Below are 13,583 nucleotides of genomic sequence, written 5' to 3' on the forward strand. Positions count from 1 at the left end.
CACTGGAAACGTTTGATCCATGTACAAAGAGTAGTTTACTTAACTACCCCTTTTTCTCCATTAACTAGAGGGCTCAGTTCGCATGTGTATGCGACAAAATATGTAGAGATCTCGGTTGGGATCGAAAACCAAGTCGTGTTACAGTTCCAATTGGATCCACTTGATAGTTTACGTCGTATAGTACATTTTGATATTTTTTTCTTTCAAATTTACATGTACAGTATCCTGTATTTATTTAGCTATTTATATAATGATCTTTCTTCTATCCACCTCAATATTTAACTAGTGACCATTCAACAAACTCATCCATTGTGAATAATTCGCGTAAAAATGTCTGTCTAACAAATCCAACTGGAAATACAGATGTACCCGTACATTTACCACATGTTTCTGATATTATAGCCAAATTAAGAAAAACTGTACTTGGTCCTAATTGTCATATCACATTGTCTGGGCTATCACCTGCACATTTTCCTGCTGATCGATGTTTAGCTGGTCGAATTGTACGCAGTTTAGGCGGTATATTACATGCAAGCTTAAGACTACCTTCAATATGCAATCAATCAAATGTTGATGATGATAATAAGAATGGTGATAATACAACATCTATACCAGTTAACAAGTTGGAGCTAAAGTCCGAGTGAGTTCTCATTTTAGAAAAAAGTGTTTGCAACTAGTGAGCAATATACTACTGACTAGTTTTGGGTGGCATTTTAATGGCCAAAGTATATGACCTAAAATCAATGAGTAACAAGTTTGAATCCTATTTCATCAGTTTTCCATTATTTGATCTTTTGACCTGACACTTCAGTGTGACTCATATTTAGAACATGTGCTACGTATGCCTGAACGTTTCCCATTCTATGTCACTGTTCTGAATTCCATATAAGCAGTGAGAGTTAGTCAAACCAAAATATGGCTTTAGTTCATGAAGTCTTTGTGTGTTGGTCTGGGCTTTGTGAAAAGAAAAACTTCTTCGTTTGAGGTTCACCCACGCTCCGTTCCCAATCACCGCTATCGCCTGGGAGATTATTGAAGTCCTCTAGCAACACCATGAGGTTCAACAGTGTCTGTTCAGGGACACTGACGATAATTCCCTACTTTATTTCTCTTTGAAATTATCTCTTTATACTGTTTGGCCCATAGTCTTTTTAGCCTCCAAATGTACTACATTTTATCCATATTAAATAAATCACAATAGTTTCCATGTTCAATTTAATCAATTTTTTTATCTTTTCATTCCGTTAAAATGTCTTGAATATAAGTCTTATATACGTTTCAATATTATACCATTGGTCTATAGGTTGACAATCAATTACTGAACGAAGTAATCGCTTGAAGTCTTACACACTAACAAAACAGAAGTACATAGTTACTAATGTTTTGATGTCATTGTTTTTCTTTTTTTTTAAAGTAGCGATATAACTCGCCACCCATAAATACTCCGTTGATCGTGAGGTCCTATGGCAGTGTTTGTCAGTGAAAGGGGTACCAAAGAAGTACATCAACCTCATGAAGGCTCTCTACTCGAACACAACTGGTCGAGTTAGAGACTATGGCGAACTGTCATCAGAATTGGTTACCTCAAGTAGTGTTCGTCAGGGCTGTCCACTCTCCCCATTCTTGTTTAACTTTGTCGTTGATATGCTTTTAGAGATATCACTTTCATCATCTCAATCTCCTAGAGTTGAACTTTTACCGGGAGGCTCACTTGTTGACTTAGAATACGCCGACGACATAGTTTTATTCGGTGAAGACGCTGACAAAATGCAGAGTCTTCTGACCACTATAAGCAACAATGCAGGCATGTTCGGGATGCGATTCTCTCCCTCGAAGTGCAAAATGTTACTTTAGGATTGGGTTGCATCGACACCTGAACTAATGATAGGGAGTGAAGTAGTTGAGCGTGTTGACCGCTTCATTTTTAAAATAGCGATATAACTCGCCACCCATAAACACTTGGCGTTTCAACCAGATATTCAATTAATTAGTATTAGGTAATTTATTATCTTTTTTTTAAAGAAACGTGTTATTCCTTGCAAATATTTGAAAGCCTTACTTGTTTTCTATTTGATAAATTTGTCTTTAGATCTCATGGTATTGCTCATAGTGTTTCTACTCACTATACAACACATTTAATTGCTTGTCGTAGAGGAACCGAAAAAGTACATGCTGCATTAAAATATCTTACAATAAATGATAATCTTCAATTAAACAATAATTCATCGTCACATTCACTTCATCTTGTTTCACCGCAATGGTTATGGTCTTGTCATTATCATTGGGATCATGTATGTGAATTAAAATATCCATTAGATCGTGATTTTCATCCAAGTGATTTTGATCCAGATATTGAACCGATTCCAGGTACTATTCGATATGCAAAACGTATGCGACGACATTATTATCATCATCATCATTCCCATATTAATTCTTCTGATGGACTTCATCATCATCATTCTACACATAATGATAATCGTCCACGTCATCATCGCCACGGTCATAGTCGTCATCACCACCATCGTCATTCTCAACATCATGCTCATCTTCAAGATAGACATAATCATAAGCATTCACATCAACATCATAGATCATCTATGGAATTCGAACCTTCTTCTGATGTAAATGAAGACATGTGAGTTTTCAATATTCATTCCACGCAAAACGCGTGTATTTTCTATTTCGTTAAGTTTAACAGACTTTTATGAATGAATAGTAGTGACTTTATTATAGGTGGTGGTATGTTGTATTAGATCTACATACATATATCTATATAGTAGATTAAGTTAGTGAATCTTATAAGTTATGAAACTTGGTCTTTATCTATCTTCTTGTCATATATCGGTCATCTTCATGTGATGTTTACTGAATTCTTCAGTAGGCGATGTATACAACATTATGATCAAATTATATATACATAGACAAGAAAGAAGTTAAAAGTGTCAGCTATTAGATAACTATTCGTTAAGGACAGTTCCAACACAGATCGATTTCAGCTGAAAACTCATTGAAAACTTGAATGGTTTCGTAGCTCCGTGATTAAATTGTCAAACTTTCAGCTATTAAGTCTCACGTCTGAACTACAATTCATCTACTTCAGTTTGGATAAACCGTTAACTTTGTTACACTCCTGCTTCTCACGTCTTCCATTGACCTTCGGAATTTTTTACGATGCAGATATGGTCGATCTGGTTCTGTGTAGTATGGTCCGATGATACCCATGTAGCTTTGTGTGTACGTTTGTGTAGGAATATGGTGCCACCTATAACCATTGTGTTGAATGCACACAAATTTGTAAATCTGTCACCATTCTCGTTCCTTTCTCTCAGTCAGTCCGTGTCGTCCCATGATATCTTCATATCCGGTGTTGTCCACTCTGAATTTTGCGTTTAGGTCTCCTATCACGATGGTCAGGTCCTTTTTTGGACACTTCGCTATGATCGATTGTAGCCTCTCATGGAACTGATCTTTTACGTCGTCATTGCTATCATTGGTTGGTGCATGACAGTGTATAACATCCATTGTAATTCCCTCTATTTTGAATGGTTTTATTTATCTTGGGTCCTTGAGACTCCCATTGTATAAGTGCATTACATGGTTCTCTGGACAGTATCAGTACAACTCCTTGAGTCTGTGGAGTATTTTCTTCTTCGTGACACGAGTACAACAGCATCTCTCCCGTACCTAACTTTTGCCATCCAACATAAGTCCAATGGGTTTCGCTGATTCTGAAAACCGCCAAGTTGTATCTTCTCATCTCCGTTACATTTTGACTGGTCTTCCCGGTCTCCCACATTGTCCGGACGTTCCATGTACTTATAAAAATTGTTGCTCTGGTTGTTAGAAGTGGCATTGGCCTCGTGACTTCCGAAGGATCTCGGCTTTCATCATGAGGCGGCATAATTTTTCCTTCAACTCGAACGGCAGAGTTTAAATGATTTAATTTTTTTTCATTTTGGTCGGTGTTTTTTTTAGCAAGGTTGTTTTCTACGGGATGGGGTTGCCAACCTCATGCTCAACCCTCCTCCATTGTGTTGGCCTGGGACCAGTGGAGTTATGGTACAAGACACATGCTATTAAATTCATCACAATCTATGATAATTATTTTGGCTAACTTGACATTACAGTAACAAAATAGTGTGAGAAATAAACAACAGGTACACACAAAAATTCTTCACTGAAAACAATGACAACCTTAACAATAAAATAATAAAAAGGTTGATTTGATAGCCCCCAAATTCATAGAGTCGATAATAATGTTTAGCACTCAAGTTCAAAATGCCTGTTTCATTTTATTTACCACTTAGACTAGACGTATATGAACATCTTAGTGTTGATGTTTACATTGAAATTCACATTTAGTATCCATCATTTATCACTAGACTATTGAATCATTAAAACCACATAATCGGCTCCTTAATATTTATTTATTTTGTCTGCACTACTGATAAAATAAGTTGGAAGTTTTTAAATCCTAGCTGTAGTTGTTACTGACTTATCCTCAATAGTAAGTAGTTGGTTCATGTTTTCACTGCCCATTCGACTAATCCAAAGAAAATTAACACATAAACACATGATAGGAGACTTGTATTTTGTCGCATTTTAGAAAAATACATCAACAGATAAACAGTACTATGTAACATATTTGTGAATATTTTCATCAACTTTGTATATCATTCATAGTGTTAGATCTCTGGTTTGTTAATTGATGTCTATTGTTTACTGTACCACAGTCCTGCTTCCTTGGTAATAAACACTGAAGTATGAAACGAGTTCTACAGATAGTAACTTGTTTGAGTGGTCTTGAGTGTGTTAGTCTGAGGCATGTTGGCAGATGCAGACTACTTGGTTGGGGTTCGCGTGACTGTCGTAACCAATGGTTGTAGACTCTAGGTGACATGACTCAGAATCGATCACAATGGCGTAGGTGTATACACTCTTTATCTTCCTTTAAATCGTGAGATTAAAATTGCTTCATATCTATCTTTCTTCCTATACTATATCCTTATATACAACCTATCTTTTATATACTACCACCACCACTAAATTAACTACTTCTATGAATTCGGTGTTCATCTTGTTGTGCTAACGAGGTATGGCAACTTTAACCGATGCATATGTGTGTCTGGTCCTACGTTGTAGCTGACTGACTGATAGTAACTTGTTTAGAACAATTTTTTATTCACTTCTCTAGTAAGTTGTTTTATTGAAATGAAGTATAATTTTTTTCTAACAAACATTGTTCTTTTTTCTGCTATCATAATATTTAGTGAACAGAAAATACCTCGTCTAGATCCAAGTGTAGTCCGATCCGCTTTAGATTCGATTCGTACAGAACGAGAAAACGATCGAAAGCGTAAATTGAGAAGGAAATCAAAAAATAAAAGACATCACAAACGACACCGTCGAGATTCATCTCATCATGAAGACGCAAAAGAGAAGAATATTTCATTGATTGATAATCGTAAGAAATTAATTATATATGTTATATACATGGATAAATTTTTATTAGTATGTGTAGATTATGGAGATTATACAGTTAGCTAACATCCTGTTATTTTCACAGTCCAATTCATTTATGGTTTACACTTCCTATCAATAGACTTAGACCCATTCTGTGAATGCGAGAACCGATATGAGTAGAAATATTTAATTTGCGAACTGAATGATAACCTGTACAAATCATTGGTATTTATACATTCATCCTCTCTGAATTGAATAACGACATGTGAGCTTCGACCCTGACCAGTTGCATAATCATTTTTCTCTTCCTCGTTTTCAATTTCTGACCTGCTGTTTGACATTGAGATGGCATTTGGGTTCTAGCGCTTTCACAACCACGTGATGTATGTAGACTCGCTTAGTCTACCACATTATCACATTATAAACTGATTTCACCTAGATGACCGTGAAAATCAGTTGGCACTGGACAACTATTTCATCCTAGTTAGAGGATTCTTCGGCAATAATTATCTATATAGTAGTTTTATGGAAATCTTACAGAGTATAAAGATAAACGTTGAAACAAAATGATTACGTTTAGAATAAATCTAATTATTATGTTAGATTGTATTCGTGCAGCATATTATTCTCGTTGCTTCTTTTATGGTTTATGTGTATTTATTTTTATTTATTTAAACACATAAATATTGGTACAAAGGGGCACCAGATATATATGCGCCGCACAAATCTCATTTGATTTGTGTGAAAGCTGTGATACTGCTTCGGTACCCAGACCGAAGCAGGTGGTTTTCTTAGGGGGCCACGCCCGAAGCCTTTGACCTAAAAGTCTAACCCAAAAGGCAGTGGAGCATCGTAAGGAGATGCAGTCCCATGGTAGCCGGTGACCAACGATTGGTTCACACTCCTCCTTGTGTTCGCTCACGATCCTGAAGCCTAAGTGCACCACTGGTTTGGAATCAGGGTTTCCCAACTCCCCTAGATGAACTCTCCGTGTCCACCGACCCGGTTAAAGCACCGGACGTTCGCTTTTCGTCCTCTCACTTTCGTGAACAACACCCCCGTCACGAGAAGGCAGTGAGTAGGACTTCCCTTGGAGAGGCTATATACGCGTGGCCATGTGAGAGCATTTGGAGAGGGAGAGCGGACTCTCCCCATTCTCGGCCGTACCAGGGCATTTGGAGGCGGTTTATGTGTAAATACTGTAAATATTACATCAATGACTAAAGAGTAAGATTGTGTTTTGGATAACTTGAAATATTTACGACCGCGAAAGTGTATGAGTGTCGTAGATGTATTCGATTCACAGTTAGAATATCGATTGGAAGAACTCATTTTATTTCACACTGAAGTGAATAAACTTTGCGAAACGTACATTTCAAGGATTTTCAGCAAAACAACGAAGAATTTTACTTGGTCTAAATGTCAGTCAACAATTCCTCATGTTTATTGGCGTAAAGTTTGATAAAATAACCACACATCTTTTAGATGTGTTCAGAAAAAATCAGTTTTTCTTAATTAACTGTTCTTAGTCTCAATAATCCGTATAACTGATAGTCAGTCAGTCAGTTATAATCAATTTAGAACCTGGCATAAATGTACATTAGCCTAAGTTATCGTACTGTAACTTTAGCACCATGATATGAAATTAAAGAGATGATTATTAAAAGATTCGAAGTAGTACAGTATCCATAATAATAATAGAGAATATAGGAATGTGGTTCAAAATGATAATCTAAAGATGTGTTTAAAGAATACGTCGATCTGTAAATGTGTTTACTCTTCTTGCATGGCAGGTTACATTACCTTTAAAACATTATCCGATATGGCTGTTAAGAGGTGAACGCAAAATAATCATTAGCTCAATACAGAATCGCCCTGGCAACTCTCGGAACGTTGTTCCAAATGAATTCAACCATTTTTCATGGTTACTATTCAGTTGTTATTAAGGCCTTTACGTTTCCTATTTTTTCTTTATATATGTCAAGTGGACAATTGTGTCATACTTCTGATCCATAAATTATCTTCATCTCCGTATTTTTCTCCGACTTCTTGATCATTACCATACCTTCTTTAGACGTTCGATGTAATCTCGCTCTATTCTTCTATAGTCTTATATTTATCAAACAACCATAAACATGAATGTACAGCTTAAGTAAATGATTTAGTCGAAAAAGAAAATTTCCTTCGTTGGATTTTCTTTATTTTTATTCAAGAATATTGGAAATCAAGACTTAATTTACGATAAAAACTGAATGAGTCTACCTCACTATGCTCGATACTAAGCCATATCACTCAAAGTCTCCACTCATTAAACTCTGTTATCACACGAATTCCAACCAAATATTTTGATCAGACCAACAGTTAATGTCTTCAGGTATTGATGTAACGTTTCATTTTGACATCTATCTTTCTTCCAACCTACTTCTACACTAGCTAAAATTACACCTCGAAGTAGGCGGTGGTCAAGTGTATGTAATCCATAGTACAACTGATGATAGTAATAATGATAAGTATTTCGGAACATAATAGAAAAGTAAAAATTCAATTAGTATTGCTTGTTTGAATCTCCCCATCGATGTGTTAGGACTGCAACTGGTCATTCTCTTATTGGCATATGTGCATACTGTGCGTATTGCCTCGATATAGCCTTAGCTCACAAGCATGGTGAGCAAAGATGAATAGTGGCTAGCAGTGGAATCCAGTTTGACGCGCGTTTAGTCCTATTTGGGACTCGTCAGCTGGATGTACCTGCATCTCAGAGTTGATGTTCACTCTGGGACTCGAACCCAGTACCCTCGCTTCAAACGCCATCGTGCTATCCACTCGGCCACTGAGTCCTGATAGCCACTTGCTTGTGCAATGGGGCAAAGTTTAAATTCATTTAGTATTGTTTGTTTGAATCTTCCCATTGATGTGTTAGGACTGCAACTGGTCAGTCTCTAGAAAAGTGTCAAATAATGCCGTACTTAATCTTTTCTACCATCATTGATATTGTTAATACTTTGACTATTCTGACATTAGACTCGATAGTTTTATCTTACTGTATTGAAATAGTGTAGGAACTTGAACCTGTGTACATATGTTCCATGTTGTACATTGCTAACTATTGACGATGTCGTTTACCAAGAATTCTACTTTATTATTATTATTATTCTTTATTTATTTTTTTTTACGCATAATTTAGTAACTATAAATGATCAAGGTGGACTAATGTTTGGCAATGAAAGTTCTTCATCTTCTTCATCATCTCCATCATTGAAATCTGATTCCTCTATAGAATCAGATCTTGATCATCATGATGGACAACCAAATAATTCATCATTATCATCATCATCCATGGAACATTCCACAAAGCAAGAAACTATTATTTCAACAGAAAATTCAAAATTAGCATGTTTATTTGATGAATCATTATGTGATCATAGTGAAATTTGTCAAAATAAGAGTATCATCAATTGTGATCTATGTAAATCAAATTCATTATTATTATGTAATTCTGATAAGTTAATCATGAAAAGTCCAGCAGTAATTAATCCTTATGTGACAGAAATTAAAGATGAAGGAGATCAAGATTTCAATGAATATACAATTACAGGAAATCCCATAGAATTAAACGATGATAAAGAAGAGAGAGAGGGTACAAGAAACACAGAACAATTCAATGGGGACGATGAAGATGTTAATGTCGATGATGGTGAAGAGGATGAGCTTTCCGACTTAACCAATGAACAGATTGAAGGAGAAGAGGAAGAAGAAGAAGTTAAGGCTCAACTCAGTGACTTTTTGCCACCTCCAACGACTTTAGTATTAGCGGATAATCCTTTGATGCACTTACCTCCAGATGTAGGTCATTTTATTCAGGAAAACGTTTTCTATGACTCAATTTCATAGTTTTAACAGTGCAGAGTTATAGCTTGTACTTACCTTTGTTTAAATAGTTGCTTAATATCATGAATTGGTCAGTGTAGAAAAGATTTCCCATTATATTCCATATCGGTATTTTAAAGTTAATGTATTCTTTGAAAGGTCTAAAAGTCATAAATTCAATTTTCGACGGAATTCAAATGTACATGTTATGTCTTGATCAAGGTCGTCGCTAATTTGTCATGACCTTACAAATTAAACAAGGATGTAATTCGCGTGAATTATCCGCCAATAGAAATACGACTTCTCCGACCTTAACATTGTGACAATCAAGGACGTCCAATCAGTATGAGTAATCTCGCGTCCTTATTGGTCCTTAATCCGCCTAACCCGTCCACTTGAGTCCAGAACACCAATAGCAGTTGCTGTAATGCGAATCATTTATTTCAAACATACTCTGTTTATATATCAGACAGACAGACCACATCACACCATAAAATAGAAAATAATATTTGTACAAAACCAAGCCAAATGTGGCTGTAAGCGTGGGAGTCAATAATCAATAAACTGAGTATAACATAGGAACAGTAAATCATATAATAATAATCAATAGGTCAAACTGGAGCTTATAATAAGATGAATATAGAGATAGATAATCTAGTTACTGAATAGTTATACAATAAAAATAATAGTCCAATAATAGGTCCTGGGAGTTACCCGTACTTATGTCTTCGCTAGTATATAACAGTACACTAATGAAGAGTTTCACAATGAGATGACGATACAACTATTCAATACTGTCTAGTATTTTATAGCCATATAGGCTAAACTGATTCCACGATGTAAATTATAAATTTGGTAGATACGAATCATGTATACAATTCATATTATTCAAAATTATTGAATTGATGGCTTACTTATTTTATTGATTTAAACACATACATATTGGTACAAAGGGGCACCAGATACATATGCGCCACACAAAACAATGAGATGGGGAAGAGAAAGGGGGAAGATGCGTATATATAAAAGAAAAAATAGGATGGAAAAAAAGTGAAGAGTAATGATGGGGGGAACTGAAATGTACAACCAGAAGAGCTCTCTCAGTTAAGAAAACTATAACCACTCTTTATGAAGAAAGCAAAAGAAGGTTACAGCAGGATCGCCACTGGCTTCTATTCTGAGCCATATCTGATAACGTCTCTAGCCACTGTGTTGCACTATCTCTCGGACCCCAGCCAGGGAGCCGTGAAGGACCAACAGAAGCCAGCCCTTTACAGCTTTCTTTCATACCACGACACCATGTCATATACTGACCTCCTCTCATCTTTTTCCAACCAGTCCCAGAGTCGGCAAATAATGCACGACGTGGAAGTCTCTGGGACGACATTCGTAAAACATGTCCAAGCCACCGAAGTCGGTGTTTCAAGATGGTGACACCAATTGAATTGTCGTCTCTGCGCCCAAACACACGATGCCGAACCTCTGCATTACTAACATGGTGTTGCCACTGGATGTCGGCAGTCCTTCGGAGACAACGATGATCGAACACAGAGAGACGTCTAACATCCTCAACTCGGAGAGGCCAGGTTTCACAAGCATAGAGCGAAACTGCTCTCACCTACACGTTATAGAGCCGACCTTTTACAGCCAGACTAACATCACGAAGGCGCCAAAGATGGCCCAGATTGGCATAAGCCGCTCTGGCTTTCATTGTACGTGCATCGATCTCATCACTCATGCCACCACCAGCACTTATGTAGCTACCTAGATATACGAACTTCTCAACTACTTCAATCTGCTCATCATCCAGGGTGAGTACAGGATTAAAATCCTGCCAGTCTTGAACTGCCCTTACTGGTATCGTATCGTATGTTTATTATAAAGTCGAACTTCATTGAAAGCTGTTTAGTAAAAAATATATATGGCATATAGGTGAACTGGATCAACTTGCATTTCATGACTGAGTTGAATTGATTTGATAAAACAAAATTATTTGTTAATGAGTTAGCGAGATATAAGATAATAAAAGTGCTTTGACACCATTTTCGATTGATTTTCCAAGTTATGTTCTATAAAGTTCCTGGTGAACAAAATCTACTGGTTTGTGTATTATTATGTAAATGTTATATTGGGGGCTAAGAGTAGTAGTTAGTCTTTTTTGGGTTGGAGAATGCTGGTCGGCGGCCTATGCTCCATTGGGAGTAACAGGCGTAAGTAAGTAAGAGTAGTGGTTACAATATTTTCATTAATAATAGTTTTCCTTGAACTGTCTGTTATATGCATACATATATTATCGTTTTGATTTTCTTTTCACAAAATGTATATTATATAGGCAACTGGTAAAATGCTCGCTGAAATTGAAGATGCTGTTCTTGAAGAAGTAACTGAAAGGGCTACATCAATTCCTCGAGAAGCTGAAATCTATGATCCAGCTGTAGATAATTTTAACGATACTTCATCAACAGATTCTTCATCAGACAATCAAACATCTGTTATTGAATTAACTAAATTTCACAAATCTCATATTACAACTAATGAATTACCTAAAAATCCAATGGAATGTGATCGTAGAACATTAAATTGGCAGGTAGGTAATTGAAAGATTACTTAAATGTTGAATGAGAAGATCAAAAAAAAGAATTGTGCATAACATTAAAGGTAGCTAGACGAAACAGAAATCCTTGTTAAAACGTATCACTGATCATTCAAACTCATTCTTTTGATGATTTTATTATACAAATTATACAAATCCTTAAGTGTGCTAACTTATTGAGTGTTTAAGTCAACATAACTTGTATTCCATCATCATGTACCTCAACTTACATTGTATTCAGAAGGGGTATTGCGGAGATTTCAGTATTTTTCATAGTTGGAATCATGAGTCAATTGAATCTAGACCACCATGGAAAACCTGGAAGCACTGGACGGCCGTTTGTATTGTATTATTAAAAAAAATTTTATATAGAGTAGAATTTTATGATTTAATGAACGAATTTTCGATTGTTAAAACGTAGTAATATAGTACTAATCGCTAAAGTTGATCTGCAACTACTTACGATATAGTCAAGTGAAGGTTGATCACAACAAGATCAAATTATTGATCTCATCTCCAAGTTAAACTGATATCAGAAAATAAGATAACTTTTCATTAAGAATATGTTCTATTCTTTAACAAATAGCAAGCTTATATACAAAATATTGTCATAGTTGAAATCATGAGTCAATTGAAGCTCGACCATCATGGAAAACCTGGAAGCACTGGACGGCCGTTTTGTCCTATTAAGGGACTCCTCATCAGTGCTCATCCACAACCTTGCCTCGCGAGATTCTAGTCCAGGACCTACCAGTTTCGCTCCAGAGCACTTAACCGATAGACCACTGAGGCGGTCGGCATCCAACGGTGTTAATGTCTAACTTCAACCAATCCACGAAGTTTGAGCAACCGTTCACCAATAGTCTTCAGTGAGTTGTTATCTTATTTTTATTTATTTATTTAAACACATAAATATTGGTACAAAAAAGCACCAGATAAATATGCGCCTCACAAATCTCATTCGATTTGTGTGAGGGCTGTGATACTGCCCAGGTGCCCAAACCGAAGCAGGTGGTTTTCTTAGGGGGCCACAACCGGAGCCTTTGACCTAAAGGTCTGATCCATAAGGCGGTGGAGCATCGTGAGGAGATGCATTCCCATGGTAGCTGGTGACCAACAGTTGGTTAATACGCCATTTGTTCCTTCCGGATACTGGAGCCCATGTGGAGCATTGGTTTGGAATCAGGGTTTTCCAACTCCCCTAGGTGGATCCTCCACATCCACCAACCCGGTTAAAGCGCCGGACATTCGCTTTTCGTCCTCTCACTTTCGTAAACAACAATAATGCCAAGAGAAGGCAGTGAGTAGGACTTCCCTGACAGAGGCTATATATATGCGCGTGGCCATGAGAGAGCATTTGGAGAGGGAGAGCAGACTCTCTCATCTCTCAGCCGTACCAGGGCACTTGGAGGCACATAAATAGATATGACTAAAGTCATTTAAGAAATAAACTAGAGGACATGGAAACTATAGATTATTCACTTTCCAATGAAATTAATGTCTATCAGGTTTATTTATTGCTCCATCACATAAAAAACAACTAAGACATATAACTGATAAGATTCATAATATATTCTCTAAACATTTCCATCGATAGATAATAATAAACTTATCTAATTCTCAGAAGGGGGTTTTATGGAGATTGAGGAGTCCCACAATT

The 13,583-nt window shown here is 36.5% G+C and overlaps 1 protein-coding gene across 1 annotated transcript in view; it reads left to right on the forward strand.

Moving 5' to 3' along the window:
• Positions 1–13,583, forward strand: part of Smp_131560 (putative rna polymerase II ctd phosphatase) — a gene marked incomplete at both ends in the record, with an annotated part of 35,718 nt that overhangs the window by 17,373 nt on the left and 4,762 nt on the right. The window contains 5 exons of the mRNA XM_018790268.1: positions 287–640; positions 2,090–2,388; positions 5,195–5,464; positions 8,648–9,141; positions 11,663–11,917. Coding sequence (XP_018655628.1) covers positions 287–640; positions 2,090–2,388; positions 5,195–5,464; positions 8,648–9,141; positions 11,663–11,917 — 1,672 coding nt within the window. The remainder of the gene's footprint in view (positions 1–286; positions 641–2,089; positions 2,389–5,194; positions 5,465–8,647; positions 9,142–11,662; positions 11,918–13,583) is intronic.

This window comes from Schistosoma mansoni, chromosome W (assembly GCF_000237925.1).
Source record: "Schistosoma mansoni strain Puerto Rico chromosome W, complete genome".
Lineage (NCBI taxonomy): Eukaryota > Metazoa > Platyhelminthes > Trematoda > Strigeidida > Schistosomatidae > Schistosoma > Schistosoma mansoni.